Source organism: Aplidium turbinatum, chromosome 9, assembly GCF_918807975.1.
Source record: "Aplidium turbinatum chromosome 9, kaAplTurb1.1, whole genome shotgun sequence".
Taxonomy (NCBI): Eukaryota; Metazoa; Chordata; class Ascidiacea; order Aplousobranchia; family Polyclinidae; genus Aplidium; species Aplidium turbinatum.
Window position 1 is genome coordinate 10,549,803 of NC_137480.1, and position 21,637 is coordinate 10,571,439.

At 38.2% G+C, this 21,637-nt stretch overlaps 1 protein-coding gene across 1 annotated transcript; it reads left to right on the forward strand.

Annotated features, from left to right (window-relative positions):
• The first annotated feature begins 7,070 nt into the window (after positions 1–7,070).
• Positions 7,071–21,180, forward strand: LOC145777171 (eukaryotic translation initiation factor 5A-like). Its single transcript, XM_082588483.1, has 4 exons — positions 7,071–7,275; positions 13,998–14,102; positions 19,741–19,875; positions 20,133–21,180. The coding sequence occupies exons 1-4, from the start codon at positions 7,114–7,116 to the stop codon at positions 20,193–20,195; spliced, it is 465 nt and encodes a 154-aa protein (XP_082444609.1). The 5' UTR covers positions 7,071–7,113; the 3' UTR covers positions 20,196–21,180.
• The last annotated feature ends 457 nt before the right edge of the window (positions 21,181–21,637 follow it).

Genomic DNA, 21,637 nt, shown 5'->3' on the forward strand with positions numbered 1-21,637 from the left:
AAAGTTGCCCCCACTCAGAAATATGCGTGGGGGCTACGCCCCCACGGCTTAGGCGCCTATGGTGACATCAATCTCCTAAATGTTAAAATAAAACAAACTAAGATTTCTTATAAAAAATTGTGTTACTTCGAATTCATTGATTGCTATTTCATTAGCATCTTTTGAAATGAGAAGTAGGCTACGTCACTAAAGCGTTACATTTCGCCGCCCCGATAGCTCAGTAGGTTGTGCGTGACTTTGTGAACGAAGAAGACTCTCAGGGTGTGCGCTTGAGCAACGCATGCTAAGCATTGCACTCAATTCAGTGGCCCCTAATAGATGGAATAATTCCCCGACAACAACACTTCAACAATCGGAAATTTCACTCTTTCAATCTCGGTAACCGGCCCTGCGTCAAAAGCCTCTAGAAGTATGCGAAACTACCAGGAATAACCTATCAAGGCTTTGTTCGTCCTATCCAATTCTGTATAGCTTATAAGAGCAGCTGCTCACAAAGACATTTTTTGTTGTTGTGCAGCTTTCAGGGCGGTATCCAGACCTTCTTGCGTAAACGAACATTTTTTTTACAGTTTTCTGACCTGGCATGCTTGTAGGTCTACTGCAGTTATTAGTAAATTTTAAGTATCCTACCAACGTGTACCTTTTGAAAATGCAGTAAAATGCTATAATATCTCACCAACAACTTAATGCATAACCTTGGAGTATAAGTCGCTAAAATCTTTAATTGAGTTACTGCATAAACTAACCCTTTCTCGATGTTAGGCTACTGTAGCCCTACAACATCAACATAGAGTACGGTAACTATATCCCGGTACAGTGTAGCCTACGGCAGATTATTGTTACCTCACCAGATGATGTAGCTTATTGGCAGCCAAACTGAAGTGTCTGTAGCCTGGTGCGCCGCCTTATTTCAGATAGTCGTAACAAAAACGTGATTTTCTAATAGAAAACTGTCAGTTGGAAACCCCGTTTTCACGCATCAGTGATAAGAAGCATTGAAGAGTTTTATGTGCAAAAATCATGTTGTTTCGCCTAGAGGATTTTGTATATAATAATGTTTGTATATGCGAAAATGAGTAAAAACTGATTTCAAGAAAAAAAGATGCATGCTTTATTAGAACATTTGGTTAAGTCGTCTTAGAATGATTGCTTTTTAACCAAAACTTTTCATTTTTTTTTTTGTGTGTGACCGAAGCACCGCTGAGAATACTTGCAAAAAATCAGATGGAAACATGAAGAATAAAAGCAGTTATTAAGGAAAAACCGTCGGTGTCCGCAGGTTGGTGACTGTCCGCAGGCTGGTGAACCCACTGTAGATTTACAGCCAAGCGATGAGCCTCTTGAGTCTTCATGTGTCTGATTCCAGTGATGATGCGACAACCTCGTGCTCCGATATAGCATCTGATGTTTCTGATTTTGACAGCTAGTTCTATATCAAACAGACTTTGTGTTGTTCGCAGTAAAATTATGTTAGTGTATACGTAAATCGAGGCAGGGAGCTATTAACTTGTTACCAGAGCCTGGTTGAGCAATTAACGTTATTTTATGATAATTCAATGTTGCTAGATGTCAAATTGATGTAAAACAAACGTAAATTTCTTATTGGGCATTGTTGTAAATGCAATACAACCGGCCGGGAAAATTAAACCGATTTGCGCTGACTCGCACGTTAAATCAACCCAAAATTAACTTACTTTTTCCCCCGTGAGTTATTTAACGTGAATTACTGTAACAGCGTGCGACGTGCGTATCTTGTTGCTCGCTTTATTGCTACTTTTGGTATTATTACATCACAATAAATCAAGCAGTGGGGTCGTGATAGATTACTCTAGTACAGGGGTCACCAACCTTTTTTGCATGCGGGCCACTTTGGCACTAAGGAGAGCTGTGGCGGGCCGCACTAATAAAATTTTAGGTAGGTTGACTCTTATGCTAGAAATGGACGCATTTCGTACCCAGTATCCAGCGTTACATGTTGTTACTATTTATCTTAGAATACCGCAGCAACAAAATTAGTCGAAGTTCCGATGGCTGCCATGTGCTTGTGATTGGCTGCCGAACAGTTTGCTTCAGCCGTCTTTAAATGTAGCAAACCTCGCAAACCACAAAGTTGCCAGATGGTATTTTTTTTAATTTCTTGGCCTTTTATTTATTGGATACCTGTTTTTTAAAACCCTTTTGATCATGTTATTTGTTTAGTGTAACAGTGTATAAAAGAAACGATATTGTGGAATATCCTAGTATTTGTATCCTAGTCAGCTAAAGTTCTCTTTTCTACACAATTTCACTGTTTAGCGACGTTGTAGAAACGGCAATTTCTGCTGGTCGGGATAACTAGGCTACGGTATTTCAACGTTTAGCGATGTTAAAACGATAGGCCACACATTTGGTTATCTGTTACTACAATGTAAAAATGAACTGTTAGGCTAACTGGATTCTTAGAACAAGTTTTTACTGGTCGGGATAACTAGGCTACGGTACCGTACCCGATAATTTCCTTTCAATCCAATCTGTAGGCCACACATTTGTTGATCCAAACTACCAGTAATCATTTTAACTATTCAAAAGTACTAATTTATAGACATAAACATGATTTTTTTTTTGTAACATCTTCTTTTTTTTATTTTCCCTTCATATCTTAAATTTTTCTGAAGGTGTTGCGGCCGTGCCAAATTTCTTTCAACTCAATCACTTACTTCGGTCACAAGCACGTTTTAACGTTTGCGGTTTGTCGCTTCTACCTTTTTCTCGAACTTTGCTATGTTGACGTGTATTGTTTTTGATATGATGGTCACAAATAAAAACAACTCAACTGAACTGACATGACAAATTTTCATTTAATTGTTCAAAAATTTTATTTCTATTTTCTCTGCACGATTTCAACGTTTAGCGACGTTGAAGCGATGTAAAAACGGCAATGATAAATAGGTCACAATACCTGATAATTTTCTATTTTTTCTGCACACATTCAACGTTTAGCGACGTTAAAACAATGTAAAAACGGCAATGATAATTAGGCTACGGCACTCGATAATTTTCAAAAAAAAATTCAAAAAATCTCCGAATAGGGAACTCTCCGAAAAAGGCTGTCTCCGAATAGGGAACTCTCCGAATCGGACTCGCCAAAACAAGCCATTCCAAACCTTAGCGCCTTAGCGGGATCGCATAAAACAATGATGTCAGGTTAGCGAAGTGATAGTAGCAGTAAGAGACGTTAATGCAGGCAATGTCTGCGACCAAGACCATTAAATACAGGCAGGCTAAGTGCTAATCTTCATGTGTTAATGAGCGGATTTCGATTCTCGTGCATCTGATAACAAAACAATGCATTCTGTTGAATTGTAATTGATCTCACACTGGGAAGACCTTGTTGAAAATAGCGTTTCTAATTTTGCTGGTTTACTTGTTATTGCCGTGAATAGTGTCACGGGACTATTCCAGCAGCATAAGTTACTCTACGCCAGGCCTCGAAATTCACGGCGGTCATGTCCGCCGTCACAGCATGTGATGTCCGCGGGAAGTACCATCTAGATCGGTCATATTTGTCCGTCGAGAAATAACATAGGAACTAGCGATACAAATCGTCATTGCATAGCACGAACGTCGAACAATTGTTGCGACTTGCGAGAATATAATTTCTCGCGCATTCTAGCGCGCATCTAGAAAATTAAAATATTGTATGATATCCTCAGCTTCCATTCAAGCAGGAAAACTTTCGATTTTTACGTTGCTTCAACGATTGATGACATTGAATCAGCGTAACAAAGGTTAATTCTTCGCTAAGAATCGATAGGAGTACGGTACGATTTTTCTACAGCAATCGCGCAACTTAGTTCAAGTCTTACGTCACAATGTCTGGCTTTGATCTCCGAGTAATATTGATAAGCCAAGGTTGGTTACAAAATTAGATTATACGAGTAGGCTATTACAGCAAGATGCAGCAAAATTTGTTAAGTTTTGGTATTACGTACAGTACGGTAAGTAAAAAAAAGGTCCAGGGAAAATTCACTTTCGCTCACATGACACGCAAAAATAAACTTAAAGAAAAAAATCCTAGTGAAACTTTGCACAGCAGAAAATAGTAGCGTTAGTGTAGAAGTTTTCCGACTCGTGTCCAGAGCATTGTGACGCAAGAAGCTACACAACCTCGTTCGATAGAAGTTAATCAGATATGCGGCATATTAAGCAGCTACACGGCGCTTTGACTCTTCAAACGCACGTCGTTGGTCTTTTCAAATGGCGAAGAATTATCAAGATAAACTGATTAAGCATGACGATCAACGCTAAAACTCGTGTGTCCGCCGTGAGGCTTAATTTGTCCGCCGAGATAGCTGCTCAGACCGGACACGTTTGTCCGCCGTCAACAAAAACGAATTTCGAGGCCTGCTACGCTCTACTTTGAAATTTCCTCACCGTATGTCAATGCCAATACTTAGATCAGGGGGTCGGGAACCTATGGCTCACGAGTAGAGCTCGACCGATATCACATTTGCAGGCCTATACCGATATTTATGAAATTTTTAGGCCGATACCGATATATATCGGCCAATATATATCAGCTACGAAAAATTTGTTACCAACAAAGTTATTAAGCAACAAACCAGTCCAAGAAAGTTTATGCATTAGTTGCTGTAATGGAAAAATCATTCTTAACACTAATCACAAAAAAAACACCAAACAAAAAAGAAACAACTCAGGACTCGAAATTCGTTTTTGCTGACCGCGGACAAACGTGTCCGGTCTGAATTCTTAGCCATTTAAGAGCTATGGCTACGGTTTGGAAGGCTTTTTAAATTTTCAGCAAAGGCTTTCATCAGACCAACGAGGTGCGCTTGGAGAGTCAAAGCATCGTGTAGCGCAAGCTGCAATACGCCGCATAACTGATTAACTTCCACCGAACGAGGTCGTGTGAATTTTTGCGTCACAATGCTCTGGGCAGGAGTCGGAAAACTTCTGCAGTTCTGCACTACCGTTACTATTTTCTGCTGTGCAAAGTTTCACTGGCCATTTTTCTTTAGGTATATTTTTGCGTGTTATGTGAGCGAAAGTAAATTTTCCATGGGCCTTTTCTTTCTTACTGTAATACCAAAACTTAACAAATTTTGCTGCATCTTGCTGTAATAGCCTACTCGTATAATCTAATTTTGTAATCAATCTTGCCTTATCAATATTACTCGGAGATCAAAGCCAGACATTGTGACCTAAGACTTGAACTAAGTTGCGCGTGCTCCCATCGATTCTTAGCGAAGAATTCACCTTTGTTACGTATATTCAATGTCATCAATCGTTTAAGCAATGTAAAACTCGAAAGTTTTCCTGCTTGAATGGAAGCTAAGGGATACAGTATTAACATTTTCTAGATGCGCGCACTAGAATGGGCGGGAAATTATATTCTCGCAACAACAACAACAACAAACAAGCTGTACAAGCACGTTTGAGCAACTTGTGTTTCTTCTAAAGGCATGTATGGCTGGTTTTGAGTGTACTTTTGCTGGCCGATGTTTATCGACGAAAAATAGCCGATACAATATATCGGCTACATCTGATATCGGCCGATACATATCGGCTGACCGATATATCGGTCGAGCTCTACTCACAAAGCCATATATGGGATCTGGCTCGCAGATAAATCTAACCTTAAAACTTCAAAGCGCAAAACTTTTATCTCAATTTTTATTACAATTTAGAGCTGAAAATACGCTCAGAATGCACCAAAGTAAAATGTAATTCTTCAAAATTTTCTGGGAAAGGCCCTCCATACCCCCTCTACTTTTTTTCATCTTCAGCAAAGATGTGGCCCATTTCATCAGCACGTAAAGCTCAATGTCATAACAAATTCACTTGTTTAATAGTCACGTGTTTAATTGAATCACTAGTTTTATGGAACACTACTCAACAGCTGCCACTACATTGTACTTATATATATATATTAAGTGTCAAAGCGTTGCCCCTATGGCTCTCATGAAAATACATCTCTAAATATGTAGCTTTTGGCTCTCTTATCTATAAAGGTTCCCGACCCCTGACTTAGATCGTGAACCATCGGATGGTAGTTTTGGGAATAAGCTACTTGACTTATACACGGGAGAAGGAAATATCACCGATTTTCAGCTCAAAAGTAGGGGTTCGACTTATACACGAGATCAACCTATACTCGAGTATATACGGTATGTTTTGAGAAAGCATCAGAATCTTGTTAGATGTCTTGAAAACCATTTCACTTTTTGGAAACACCTGTTGCTGCGAGCAATTTTTTTCTAAGTTAAAATATTGCGAAAGAAAGCAACATCAAACCAATATTTGAAAAGTCAGCTTTAAATTGCTTATAGTTGTGTGAAAGTAAATATTTCAAAGGTTTGCAAAGATCTACAACAACAAAAATCACGTTAATCTGTGATTTAATACTTTTGACTGAATTTAGTTTCCTCATTTTCCAACAACTTATTTACAGTTTTTTAATGCATTGTTGCACATTTTTGTAAATGACAATGTCAAATCTGTTTTTTAATTTATTAAACTACTTTCATAAGAAAATAATTCTAAATTTAAAAAAAAAGCATTGATGCAGCCTAATCCGGCCCATGTTATCATTCAAAGTTTATATTTGGCTAGCTAGTAAAAAAAGATTGCACATGCCTGCTATGGACCAACCTGTAAGCCCAAATGGAGGGGTAAGATGATATGTGCATTGTGCAAAGAAGGAAGTTTTCTTTGAAGGGATTGCCTTTGAAGGTACGGGACTGCTACTATTTGGTGAGTCTGATTCGGTGAGTTCCTAACCTCTAAACCCTAAAACGGCAATGATAATTAGGCTACGGTACTCGATAATTTAAAAAAAAATTGAAAAAATCCCCCGTTAAGGGATCAGATTCACCAAATCGGACTCACCGAAACGGGCCATTCCGGAAGGTGCAGTAGCCTAGCCTAAATGAGAAAAAGAAACAGGGTCGTTCAAACAAACATGGGAAGAACACTAATGAGTTGGAGTAAAAACAAGTCAATTTCAAATACTAAGTAGATATTGCAGTAAATTTGTTTATGCTAATTAAATTGACATGCATTTCAGGGTTATTGTTTTGTATAGCTAAACACTTGTAAAATTAACTAATTAGAATGGGAGATACGGATTTTTCTGAAGCAAAGTCTGGTGCATCTCAAACTTATCCAAAACAGTGTTCTGCATTGCGGAAAGGCGAGTCTGTAATGATCAAGGGGCACCCTTGCAAAATTGTAGATATGTCCACATCCAAAACTGGGAAACATGGTCATGCAAAGGTATGGTGCAGTTTTAATATTTTAAAGCAAGAATTATACTCTCAGTAATAAGAATATTTTAGTCGTGTATGTCAACAATTACCCTGCTCCATTTTTAAAAACAATTTGACTTTTAAAAATTCAATTTGTACATTGGAGTGGATAAAAATAATAAAAGTTTCTCAGAATCTTCTTCCACAAGGCTTAAAATGTGCCGTAGAACTGCCTTGCAAAAAATTAGACTGATTGGAGGTCGTTTGAAGGTCAATCAGATTTTCACCTTTTTACCACATGATGCATAAAACACCTTTTTTTCAATATTCTTCTGTTCAAAAATATTCAAAGGCAAAATTTGTAATACACAATGCAAGGTGGATGGCAAAGGCCATCTACTCTTTGAAGATATTTCTGTTCCGGGACCAGTTCAAACTTACCATTTTAGAGAGATCGCTGGTTTATCCCAGTTTTGTCTCTTTGTGGCTCTTGTTTATGCACGGTACTGGCACGAGGCTCCATTAGCTACAAGAGCTCCCAACAACAACTTGAAACTTCTCGACCTCCTTCAACACTACCCAACAAGCCTTAAAGCAGCCGGCGGCCATGGCCGCTAAGTAGTGCTTGAATGACCGCCTGTGTTACCTCCTCCGTCGGCCAAGTTTGGCCGCCGGTTTCTTCTAGCCAATTATTTAATTTCGCAATAGAGTGATCGTGGATTAAATGTCGAAAATATATAGTATCAAAGAGTGACGCAGAATTAGGTCAGCGCATCATAGTCACTACTGTTGTATTGAATATATCCAGCTGCGATCACCAGCGCTGTAAGTCTTGTTTGCAATTCCCGATGTTTATTTTAACGAAGTGTTAATCCGAAGTGCTAATTTACATCGGCTGGCAATATTGTCGTTTTTATATCGATTCAATGTTGTCGGACATTGAATCGTTGTTAAAAAGGAGAACTAGGTTAGTTGACATCCGTGGGTAAAACATGTGTCTTCATAGTTGAGAACGCTGTGGGTTAGTGACTTCACACCCTCAATGGTGACATCATAACGGAATAAATGGTCAGGTTTTATGAAAGGCGGTATGCAGTTGAAACAATTTACTGAGCTGCGAGCGGTTAAAACAATTTAGGGTCGTTAGATGGTCCCGCAATACCGGATTACAATCCCGATAAAGCATTTAATGCGTGGTACAACGGTTCTATTGCAGGACGTCGCCCAGACTTCAACAACGCTAAGTGATCATTTTAACATTGTTGCAAGTTTAATGCTATTTACTTGTGCTATCATTATTGTATTTTGGCCTCTAAGCGCACAGATTTAGCCGCCGAGAAGGAGCTCTCGGTAGGCCACAATGGCTGCCGGAAAAAAACACGAGTTTTAAGGCCTGCCCAATATGTCATATCAAGAAAGCAGCTCTGAAGGCTCTCCTGTGCGTGAACGGGCTTGTTCTCTTTCCTTTTTTTGGTCTAAGTTTTTAGCGCCATGCAAGTATGAGAAACAATTGTGCACTTTTTGTTGTATTTCTTCATTTTCTCAACTCTAGTGATAAACAAAATAAACGACCATTCTGTGGCTCACCAAACTCAAAACTGGTGAATTTTGCTCAACGTAGTCAAAAAATGAATCGTGTAACTTACAAAAAATGTGAGATCATCTGAAAGCAAGCGCTAGACTAATTTAGTTTCTCGCGTGAGCTTGCGGTGATCGAAGCCAAATGTCACACTCCATTGTCACTTGTGGTATTTTTTGAGCATCTTGCTCTGTTTGATGATTGTGTTGATGATAATCAAAACAGCCATGGTGAGAAACTTGGCACGACCACCACATCCAAAAATTCTGAAGTGGTTGGATGGGACATGATTCGACTGTCAATCTCCATTAGAGTCATTTATAACAAGTTGCTCAGTGCTCACTCAAGCTAGTTGATCTGCTGAGCACAAGTGGTAACAAAGAAGCAGGAGCAGTCCTTCATCAGACTCTGAATACAATAAATTTAAAGCCAGTGTCAGTCTCCTGAAAGTGGTTAATGACACAGCCGAGCTAGGAATTGCACTATTTCAGTCCTACAATTCAGCTCTAACCAAAGATGGGACTTAGAAACAGTACCTACTGCACACTGCAGTTAGTAAGCACCATAGAAAAAGATTTACGGTGCCAACCAAAGCAACACTCAATCTCAACAAAGCCTGAAATGAGACTGTAATGAAAACAGTGGCCGAATGTCATATCTGATTTAACACCACAGTCTTTGACGCTAACATTGTATTTTAATTCATTTATCGTGATATTAATGGATGTCTCTTTGTGATAAATAAAAAATTGTATATATTATGTTTAAACCAATTTAACCTATGAAAATGATTGGTGATGACTAGGGCAAGTTTTTGCAACTTTTGCAACTTTTTTTTACAGCTTCCGGCAGCTTCCTAAATACTCAGAATTTATGTAGTATGATGTTTTAAGCTGTTTGTAGGAATTTTATATTGCAACTTTTTTCTATTTTTCATGCAACTTTTTACTGCAACTTTTATCAAGTATTGAGCAAAATGTAAAGGAGTGATTTAAAAAACATGCTATAAAACTGTTTCTAGTACAGTATGGTTCTATTCTCTTTGATTTGCACAACAAAAGCTATGTGATGGATTAGCTGCATCTCAATGTTATCTATGACGCAACAGTTTGCTTGCAAGCTAGAAGTTCAACAACCTCAGCCAAGCACGACAGCGCCCGAACTAAATTAGAAGTGGAAGTATGACTTGGCTTTTGGCCAAGCCCGCATACACGGAAACAGGTTGTGTCTAGTCTTTCGAAGTAAATGAATGGTAAAAAGGTAAATAAATAAATGCAACTTTTTACTGCAACTTTTGTTAAAATTAAGTGCAACTTTCTCATGTTTTTAGTGCAACAAAAACTTGCCCTAGACTGATGACTGATGAGAGTGATGAGACTACTGCCGGTTTCGAGTGAACACTTTTCAATAATAATGGTACCGGTAGATGCCGAATTGCTGATAGTTTAGTAAATAAGATTTTTGTTTTGTTGGGTGTTAAGTTAATAAATGCTGTTTACATGCACACTAAGTTTAATTCTGCATCATGTAAAAGTCTATCTCATTCTCTGCTGTGGTTTTCAAGATAAAAGGGGCATTCCTCCCTCTGTAAGTCTTGCACACAATATCAGCCTGTGTACGATAGGGTTTGACATAGGCAGAATGTGGTAAAAAAGTGAAAATGTGATTGACCTTCAAATGATCTCCAATCACCATACGCGCTGACTTCCGGGGGGTGGCGCCCCTCGTAAATTTATGGCTAAGGGGCAACGAAAATGGCTAATACAAGTGGTGTTTCAAAGATTAAATACTTCTTGAAAGATTTAGATCATTTAAACGGACTTAAAGAATGCCGAAAGCGAAAAACAGCAGCTGATCGCATCGCTTTCTCTGGAACGTGAATTACTACAGTACTGAGATGCGCACGGCACGCACGCTCACAGTCACACACTGCTTATCTTCCCGCGCGTGAGGAGCAACTTCAAAGTCAAAACGCGTAGTAGCGAAAAAGCAAATGCGAGGTTGAATATATATTCTCATTTCACTAGTTATCCAAACGTTTGTTAGATTTTTTGTGACTTCAAACATGAAATCGATTTTAGCAAATTTTATCGAGTTGAAACTATGACACAACGAACAACTACGTGAATACAGCTTGGAAATCATACGGAATGGAAATTTCAAAGTAGAGCGTAGAATAACTTACGCTGCTGGAATAGTCACTTTCAACGAGGTCTTCCCACAGTGAGATCAATTATGATTCAACAGAACGCACTGCTTTGTTCGCAATGTATGAGAATTAAATCGAAAACCGATAAAAGGAAAGGTGTTTAATGGTCTTGGTCGCAAAAATTGCCTGCATTAACGACGTCTCTTACCACTATTATCACCTAGCCAACCTGACATCATTGTTTTATGCGACCGCTAAGGTTTGACATCGACTTCAACGATCAAGGAATGTTACGTAATAAGAACAATTATATCCTACACCCAAAAATAAAAAAAATTGATCTCTTAAAACAGCTCTTTTTGATGTTTTGTCTCGTGAGCTTTGCATATTGCTCAACAAGTGTAATGTCTATAAAGTTTAGATTTGACAAGAAATCATTAAATTTGAAAATTAAGTTTGAATCTTTGCAAATAAATGTATTCAAAACTTTTACTTCGGCTGACGCCATTTCACACTTCGTAATCTACGTCGGCAATGATTTTGCTGCAGCAAAAATAACTGCCGAGCTGGAGACAACAGCTTGTCCCGTGTATAAGTTGAACCTGTCTTTTTGAGGTGAAAATCACTTGCGAAATGCAAACATCTCGAGTATCATATATACGGTATTCGATAAAAGACTATAAAGATTTTTGTTACCGCTTTGAAAGTAAGTAGTTAGCAAAACCAGTGAAACAAGGTTAATAAAACTGATAGCAGGTTTCCACTCTGCTTGAGATCATGATTTTTTGCGTTTTATTTCGATAACTTTATTGTTTTGATCGTTGTTATTTACTCGCACGAAACCGAAATGAATCGGCTTGTTTTCCAATTGTTCCAATTATGAGGTAATAATATCAAAATTTTTACGACTAGATGTACTCGGAATGGCCCGTTTCGGTGAGTCCGATTCGGTGAGTCCGATCCCTTAACCGGGGATTTTTTCAATTTTTTTTTTAAATTATCGGGTACCATAGCCTAATTATCATTGCCGTTTTAGGGTTAGGGGTTAGGATTTAAGGTTAGGGGTTAGAAGTTAGGAACTCACCGAATCAGACTCACCGAATCGGACTCACCGAATAGTAGCAGACCCAGATGTACTACATGTGTTAAACTAATCGTTTCAAGCAGCAGTTGTAATAAAGTCGGTTTGCGACCTAGGGTCTGCTACTGTTCGGTGAGAGCCTTTTCGGTGAGAGCCCGATTTGGTGATTTTTTTGAATTTTCTTATAAAATTATCGGGTACCGCAGCCTAATTATCATTGTCGCTTTTACATCGTTTTAACGTCGCTAAACGTTGAAATAAGACCGTAACCCTAACCCCTATCCCTTAACCCCTAACTCTATAACGGCAATGATAATTAGGCTACGGTACCCAATAAACTAAAAAAAAATCACCGAAAAAGGCTCTCACCGAATAGGGAACTCACTAAAACGGGCCATTCCGGCGACCTAGGTGTCCATATAAGCAAGACAGTTAGCTTAATCAAAGACTATTTTAATTGAGTAAAATAGCGTTATGGTTATGACGTCATCACCTTTCTCGCCCCCCAAAGTTTTTTGAAAAGTCGGCGCCTATGATGCCAATCACTCTAACTTTTTGCAAGGGCACTTCTATGGGGAAATGGCACACTTTAAGCCTTGTGGAGGAAGATTCCGAGAAAGTTGTATTTTTTTGAACCACTCTATTGTACATATTGTACCACTCTAAAATGTTTCATTCAGACTTATATTCACTCTGATTAACAGTTAAAGTAACCATTCTTGAATTGCTAGACATGATACTCTGTCTGGTCATACTAAAGACCTTTTTAAAAGTGGTGCTGTTTGCAGTATATATCTTATTTCTATGTATTATATACTATCTATGTATTAACACAATACTGTGACACATATCTGTGATCGATACAATGCTAACCTGGCAAATTTGCCAAGGTGATGAATGCCATAGTAATTAAACAAACATCTGGAAGAATGTCCTCGTGATTTTTAACAGGCGTTGATTTCAGAAACTCACTTAACAAATCAACTCTTTACGTTGTATTGTATCAATGTAAAACTAAAAAGGGTTGATATCTATCTGCCAGTAGTTGTTTCACTGTGGGTTAAAAAAGCTTAGTCTGCGAAAATTCAGTTCCGCTGAATTGGAGACTGTCTTTTTCGGAAACGCCCAGTTCGGTGCAGAATGCAGATGTTCTTGAAAATCTTGCGATAGTTTTTGTTGATTTAGAGCAATTGTAGGGATAATTAGATAGGCGGTTTTCATATTTAACTTCCCATAGTCATGAAAATGGATTGGTTTATGTTGTAATTGTTTCACAATGAGGTAATTGTGAAAAAGCGGTGATTTGCGGCTATATCTTGCAATTATAAGTCAATTAATTAATGAGCATTAAAGTCGCAGTTGTGCATTATGATTGTAACGTTAAAGGGAGAGGACGATTTCATTCACCTGGCAATAAAAAGTATCAACTATAAATAAAGTTAATTTAATACATTTTAATAAGGCGAACGCCACTGTGTTCAGTGACTGTGGTGGTGACTGTGTAATTAGTATATAATTACGCATGTGCTACTCACTAGGGCCAGTAAAAGTCATTAAAGTCATCTTTTTTTGGTGGTGCAGAAAGTTGTCACACCAATAACAGTGAAACAACGACGTTGTTTAAGAAATTAGAAATATGAAAAGAATCTGGACAAAATCACTGAAGCGGAACAGGCAAAAATGGTGATTTTTCTAATGACCATAACTCCACCAATGTTTCAAATTTTTTTTTGCATTCTTCATATTTCTTTGACATCTACAAGTATGCCAAATTTCAATAAAATCTATGACATGTGGTGTAATTTTTCCAAAAAAATTGCTTTTTTGGAATGGAATGACCCTTATGCTAAGTTTTCAAGTAAAGGCTTGCTTTCGCAGCAAACGTTTCTTCATCGAATATTATTGATGCAATTAAGCTACATCAGTCCAATATCCTTTCAGGTCCATCTAGTTGCTTTGGATATCTTTGACGGGAAAAAATATGAAGATATCTGCCCTTCAACACACAACATGGAAGTTCCAAAGGTTGAACGCAAGGAGTATATGGTACAGAAGTTTTTATTACTGTGATTGTGTTGTAGGGAAACTTCTTACTTTAACCAAACTGAAGAAGTTTGAATAAAGAGATAACGAAGTACGACTTTTAGGCTTTGGTATGTAGGCACCCATACTGATGTCTGGATATTTAGAAGCTGCCTCACTATGGCGCGAAGTGATTTCGTTGCTATTCGAAATAAATCGGTCCTAGGTGGCTGTGACAGCACGGTATATTTTATCAATGCGTGTGTCACGGAACCTAGTTTATTCAAACGATTGTTTCTAAATTTATAACATTTTCCTTTTCTCAGGTTGGTAGGCTAAAGAATGCTTTGTTGACGAATAAATAAAATCAGTGCCTGACTATTTAAATACAGCCAAGAACCCACGTAGCAAGATTTTTTTGTTTTACCAGATGCATAATGTTGCAAAGTTTGCATTAACCGATAAATGAAATACGGTAAGCACACATACAATAGACAATTGCAAGGGTTACACTTCGTAACTGAGGTCCCATGTTAAAGTTGTGGCTTACTCCTTCTGGAAACTTCGACATTGTTTGACTCGAACCGCCGTTTTTCCGATAAAGCTTTTTTCTAAAATAAAGACTAAAATATATAATATATACACTTTATTTGGAATATCACCAAATCATCTAACTTTACTGTAATAATGTTCCTAAATATCTTGGCACCACTGTACACTTGTACAGTGTTGTAGAATGTAGATTCCTTCCCAAAGTGTTTTAGCCGAAAAGCCGTGAACCTAGAAATAACTAAAGTGCTCAATAGGGTGGAGTGAAAAAAGTTTTTTGTTTAAATCGAAAAAAACGGGGTTCTTAAATCTCGACAAATGACCTAAAACTTCATTAAAAATTGACTTTAGGGGGTTGCCCCCATTTTCCAGCCGGCAACCCCCCAATTTATGCTCGCGAGGGGGTAAAATTGTCTATCTCGGTAACCACTGGTCGTAGAGTCATGATATATAGCTCAAAAGCTGCCAAAACATCATGTTTCTATCTGTCCTAAGAAGAAAGTTTGCTCTATTTACGATACAAAACGAGTTATAGCCAAAAAAACAAAATATACACACATTTTTGTTAAAATCCAGCATTTTTTCTGACAAATTGTGATCTGTCATCAGTTTTTTGAAAAAAAAAATCTGATATGTTGCACAAGATATAGTAACACACTGATAATACCGAATGTGAAAGATGCAGGGAGGAACTACGGCAAGAAGAGCAACAAAATTTCAGTATAGTGAATGGTCTATACTTTGATGGACGTAAAGATACAACACAAACGGTTGTGCAAGGTCCAAACAAAAAGCACTACAGATCTGTTCAATTGGAAGAACACTATAGTGCAGTTGGCGAGCCGGGGAGTTATTACCTCACCCACTTTTCACCTGAAGATGGCAAGGGCAGAACCATAGCTCAACATCTATTCAATTCATTACAAGGTACAGAATTGCAAAATAAACTGGCAGTTGTTGGTACTGATGGCACTGTATCAATGACAGGAAAACACAACGGATGCATTCGAGGCCTGGAAGAGTTGCTGAATAAGCCATTTCAATGATAGTATGTCTGCTACATAGGCTACAGCTAATGAATTGCCTTTGGGACATGTGTTTGCAGGGATGGTGCTACAAGTGGCCCAGACACATTTGCAGGTCCAATTGGAAAAAACTACATGGAAATGTATCCTTTTGGCCAATTAGCCTACTCAATTCAAAGAGCTCTCGCCACCACTTTTGGCCTTTCCAAAGCTCCCATCCGAAGTTGTGAATGATGTAAGTACGGACCACTCGGACCAGTTCTATGCTTATAAAATTTGCTGGGCAATTATTGAAGGAAACGTTGATGATGATCTGGCTTATTTGAAGGTTGGACCAGTTGTGCATTCAAGATGGCTAACTTTGGGATGCAGAATTTTACGTTATTATGTGACAGTGGATGAACCGCCTTTGAACCTGGAGATTCTGGTTCGTTTTTGCCTTGAAGTATATTTTCCGACTTGGTTTGAAATCAAGCTAAACAACCATATAACAAATGGATCCATAAACTTTTTCAACTTGATTCAACGAGTTTTGAATTTTTCTGACCAAAACGTTCGGGAAATTGCTTTGAATGTGGTAACAAGAAACGGTTATTTCGCACAGCCCGAAAATATTCTGATTACAATGCTGGGGGATGATAATGAAGACATACGAAACAAGGGTGTGACCAAGGTGCTTGCAATTCGCAAACATGCCGCTGAAACAAATTCACTTATGGACATTGAAAGTCATAGCAGTTCCAACCCATTGAACTGCAGTCCAATTCGTTTGTTCTGTGTTCCAAAGTTGAACTTGGAAGCAAAGGCATACCAAGAGTTAGTTGATATTGAACCTTATCAACAACTTTCTCCAGCAATTGAGCACTTAACCGATGCAGAGTTGGAAGAATGCCGCGAGAAGCCTCTAATTTTGTTTTATCCATGCCACAATCAAACAGTGGAACGACATGTGAAGCTCGTAACAGAAGCATCAGCACAAGTTTCAGGATTTGAAAGACGAGATGGACTCATTCGCCAAAAAGTTAAGTCTCGTAAACTGATGAAAAAATTTGACACAAAAATGCATTTTCAATAAGCCGTTTTAATCCAATTGACATACCTAATCAATTTTTTTTTGTGATTATTGTGCCATCAGAAAGCCTGAATTGTCATTTAAAAAACAGAGCCTTTTAGGATTAGCAAAGCTCACACTTGAAATATTTCAACTGAGGAATTACAAATCAACGAAATTATGAAAAAACGTTAAGTTTGGGGGCGACTGGGATATGAGTTTACCACTCTTCGAGTCTCCAGCCCCCCAAATATATGTCAAACACGATCTGCCTTCAGCCGTAATCAAACTCGTGCTTTGCCGCTGCAGTATTGAAAACCACGAGCAGTTCCGCTCGGCCATGTCGCTAACATGTCACACCAGGCAAAGCAACTTGTTTTTGCAAAATGAATATGAGTTCTTTCAAGTTCATCACCAAACACTTGTGATATTTTTGCACTGCTGCAATTAACATTATGCTTAATGTGAATGCTTCATTATGATGTTTTGAACTGATGTTAAAAGGACTGTGTTGTGAATATTTTTGGATTATGGGCCCAATCTTCGGTATTATCAGTGTGTTACTATATCTTGTGCAACATATCAGATTTTTTTTCAAAAAACTTACGACAGATCACAACTTGTCAGAAAAAATGCTGAATTTTAACAAAAATGTGTGTATATTTTGTTTTTTTGGCTATAACTCGTTTTGTATTGTAAATAGAGCAAACTTTCTTCTTAGGACAGATAGAAACATGCTGTTTTGGCAGCTTTTGAGCTACAGTATATATCATGACTCTACGACCAGTGGTTACCGAGATAGACAATTTTACCCCCTCGCGAGCATAAATTGGGGGGTTGCCGGTTGGAAAATGGGGGCAACCCCCTAAAGTCAATTTTTAATGAAGTTTTAGGTCATTTGTCGGGATTTAAGAACCCCGTTTTTTTCGATTTAAACAAAAAACTTTTTTCACTCCACCCTAGTGCTCAACTGCTCACCATTATCACTTTTTGGTGTTTGCTGTTTATACCAAGTTATTCTTTATGCTGTAGTACCGTGTATATATTTTTTGAGTGGTTTAAGATATATTTATTAGTAGTGATGCATCAGAGGCAAGACTTTGGCCGGAGGCAGAATGCTCTTGCTAGACAATGTCAACTCCGGCCGGAGCTTCCGGCCTTTGTTAATATCTACCACATATAATCAATGTTTTAACCATGCTGTTGTTGAGAGTAACGTTAACAGGGTGGTCCAGAGGGTACTTTTGGACCCGGGTTGATTTTCAGGGCCGTACCTCTTTCAAGGAGCCCGAAAACTTTGAAGAAACCACCCCGCATTTGTTGGGTATGGTGTGTTTTTCTGTAAAGTTTCTGAATTTGGGGCCTGAGAGTCTTGTTGGTTTCGGTCGCAAATTATCCTCTGAACATCCTCATCAAGTAGTGCAGCGATAACCAAGCACTCTTAAAGAAGGTGCTTTATGGTAGCACGTACGGTCTTTTAAAAGGGTTCATTAAGGATAAGGAGTAAACATTTTGTTAATTTTAAATCATATGGCTATGTTTTCTATCCAGCTGATGTAGTATTGTTTTTAAGATTTTTGGTTGACTTCCTTGAACCCATTTTTACTCTTACACATACAATGTTACAGCCAACATGTGCAATTGTGTATTTTGCATTGCTACAATACCACAGTGATATGTAGAATTACATTTATCCAAGATCATGAACTTGACCATAGCCACACACACCTCCCGGCTGCCACTATCATCTCCTGGAATGGCTCGTTTCGGTGAGTCCGATTCGGTGAGTCCGATCCCTTAAAGTGGGATTTTTTTTTAACTTATCGGGTACCGTAGCCTAATTATCATTGCCGTTTTAGGGTTTGGGGTTAAGGGTTAGAGGTTAGGAACTCACTGAATCGGACTCACCGAATAGTAGCAGACCCATCATCTCCGGCCCAGAACCGGAGTTGAAAAAATGGTCGTAACCGGAGGTTGTTCCAGCACTATTCATTAGTCGCCTGATGGCGGTAGTGCAGTGAGGCAGATTGCACTCATGCTCAACATAAGGGGGCAGAAATCGTCTTCACAAAATGTATGTAAGAATTTTTCGATTGCAATATATTTTGATTGAATAGAAATAATCCTGTGATTATGAGTTCTAGTATAGCTTTGCTAGCTCGATCGTAGTCTCCATGAAAGTAAACCTTGTGTTGGGTTAATTGCCACATGCTCTTCTCATGGCCCACTTAAATAAGATATTGTTTAATTAATTATTTAATCTTATTTAAGTAGGCCATGCTCTTGTGTAGTACTTTTCAACCCGTGGGATGGTACGCACGGGACAATTGCAATAGTTGTTGTGTAGATGACAAACGTGATGTCTTCGTGACCACATGTAGGAAGATTCGCTGTTGTCTACAGGGTTACCGGTTTCGCAAAATTGGGCTAGTTTTAGTTCAAAGTTGTTACTTTTACTTTTTCTATTTAATCGCCATCTTCGCCTGAAGTTGACTGCGCATCAACATGGGTCATCTGCCTCTATGAGTCACAGTTTTGGACTAGCTCGCCCGGTGTCAACAAATCATGAGTTCTGTCCATACTTGAACTTTGTCATACCATCGTATTGGTGGTCTGCCTTGTTTTATTTTTCCCTGACTTTATCTTTCATACAGATTTTGCTGATTCCGTATTGATCTTGTAGCAGTTTTTAATTGCAGTTTTTTTTGCGTATTTTTGCTGCTCTAAGAATGTGTAGGGCCACTCCCGTTATTGCCACACAAAAAAATTGCATGCTACTGCTCACCTCTGCAAACAGGTAAAACAAACAGTTGCAAACTAATTTTAGTTGGTTTTTGCTAATGAAATTTTTGCAAAATAAAAAGGTGCGAACCGTTCCTGCAAGTTAATAAAAGCACTGCTCGTGTGGATCTAGGACTAGGTGTTAATCGACTGAGCAATCACAGGAAGGGTCAAGGATTGGCTTCTTTTGCCTGAATGCTCTGGTAACACTAACACTAGCCATCATGTCACTTGTCTTAATCACTGTGTTGTTTAGGCTATGGCTTTGGACGATGAAGGTTTTCTGTCAATAATGTTGGATAATGGCGATACTAGAGACGACATTAAGGTTGATACGAAGGAGATACAAGACCAAGTTACCAGCCTTCTCGCCGATACCGATTCGTGCAATGTAAGTGGCTTTCATAAAAAAATAGTTTCTATTGTGCTGGTATCTAGAGTCGCATATTGAACGCGTGCATCGACATGTTTTTCTGTTTGGTTGCGGAATTGAAAAGTTACTTGAAGTTTTCAAGTTGGGTGTCCAGTTTTATTGTTTTCTATAATTGAATTCCCGAATCTCACACAGCGTCGTAAGCAAAGTGACCGCTCCAGTCAATATCGATACATGAAACCCTTGCACCAACCAAACAATTTTTTAAATTTCAGGTTACAATTCTCAAAGCAATGGGTAGAGAAAAGGTGATTGCCTGCAAGACCAGCAAGGAATGATACGTGTCCTGTGTTTCAGCGCCGTCTCACAATCTTGTAAAAAATAAACAGAAGTACCGGTGGTTGAAACCAATGTTGGCTCGTTTTTATCTTGCTTAACTAAACCAGCTTTTTAAATACTTTCTTGTGGCTTTCTTCGTTACCATGCGGGTTGTGGGCTTTGATTGTTCTTGATTGGCTCCCATCCTTGGTTTATTCTTCCTAAAGGGGTAATTAAATTGTTTAACAAACTTCATAGTGAAATCTTCCCTTTAGTCTTTATCGAAATTTCTTCTCACCCACCAATCTTGAAAATACTTGTAAACTTTTGCAATTTCTGTTTTGATTTGTAGTCATTTAGCAAGTGAGAAGTTTGTCCGTTTGGTGGGAGAGACCCTCTCTTAAAACAAAATAACCACGTCTGCGAGCTTTATAAGTACTTTTTTCAAGATAGCGTAACAATTTTTAGAAATTAATGACTTGAATACAAGTTTTCACTGATATTTCTCTAATACGTTGGCCAAACATAAAACGCCATCCAAGCGAAAACAAGTGAAGTACAACAAATTTTCCACAACATGGAAACACGTGTACCTATTTACCATATATTCTAGGCTGCGTATTCCATGGCGTTTGTCACATTACAATATAATCCCATGCTTTCGATTCGTTCACAGCTTTGTATTAATCGCGAGTTACAAGCCAATGCTGCACGTTTGTCAAAATCGACTCGTATTTTAATTGCTATATGTATCATTCTCACTTTTTTGACGCTTCTGCACTGAAGCTGTTGCGTTTCAACAGCTGCTTGACCAGTAATCAAGCAAGCGACTCGTAATTGAAATGCATTTGTGTTCTAAGGGTGTTAGTTAAGTTAATTCTTTTTTTCTCATGTCTAAAACTTGTTTGACGCAAACTCTGATAATCTTAAGTAGTGTTTTTTTTAGGACCTTTAGGCGCTGAAAACTGGTTTACATCAAGCATTAATAAAAGTAACTTGTGTCTATTTTGTGAAGTCAAGAAGAAAGACTTTTAGTAGTAGGCCGTTCAGGTAGAATGATATTTTCAAAGCAAAAACATAAATCAGTGTACATGAGAAAATGCATGAAAATATGTCGAGCGAGGTCTATGTTAGTGTTTTAGAATCATTTTCTCTTATTCCCTTTGACAGTTATAATTTAGAGACCTACCTTTAATCAATATAAAAGCCTTTTCTGATGTACATTTAGTCCAGTCGTTGAAGGGTTTTACCTTGACTTAATTGGTGTAAAGCTGAAATTTTGAACATTGGTTCTGTTCATTGTGTACAATGACCAAAAAAAAATCCCCGTGAAAATTTTTTGGTGAAAAAAAGTTATCCGCTATTTTCGTAATTCCGCCATTTTTTTCAAAATGGCGGATGTACAAATAGTGAATTATTCAATTTTTATGAAATTATTGTTAGTGTTGGTGCTCATTTAAAA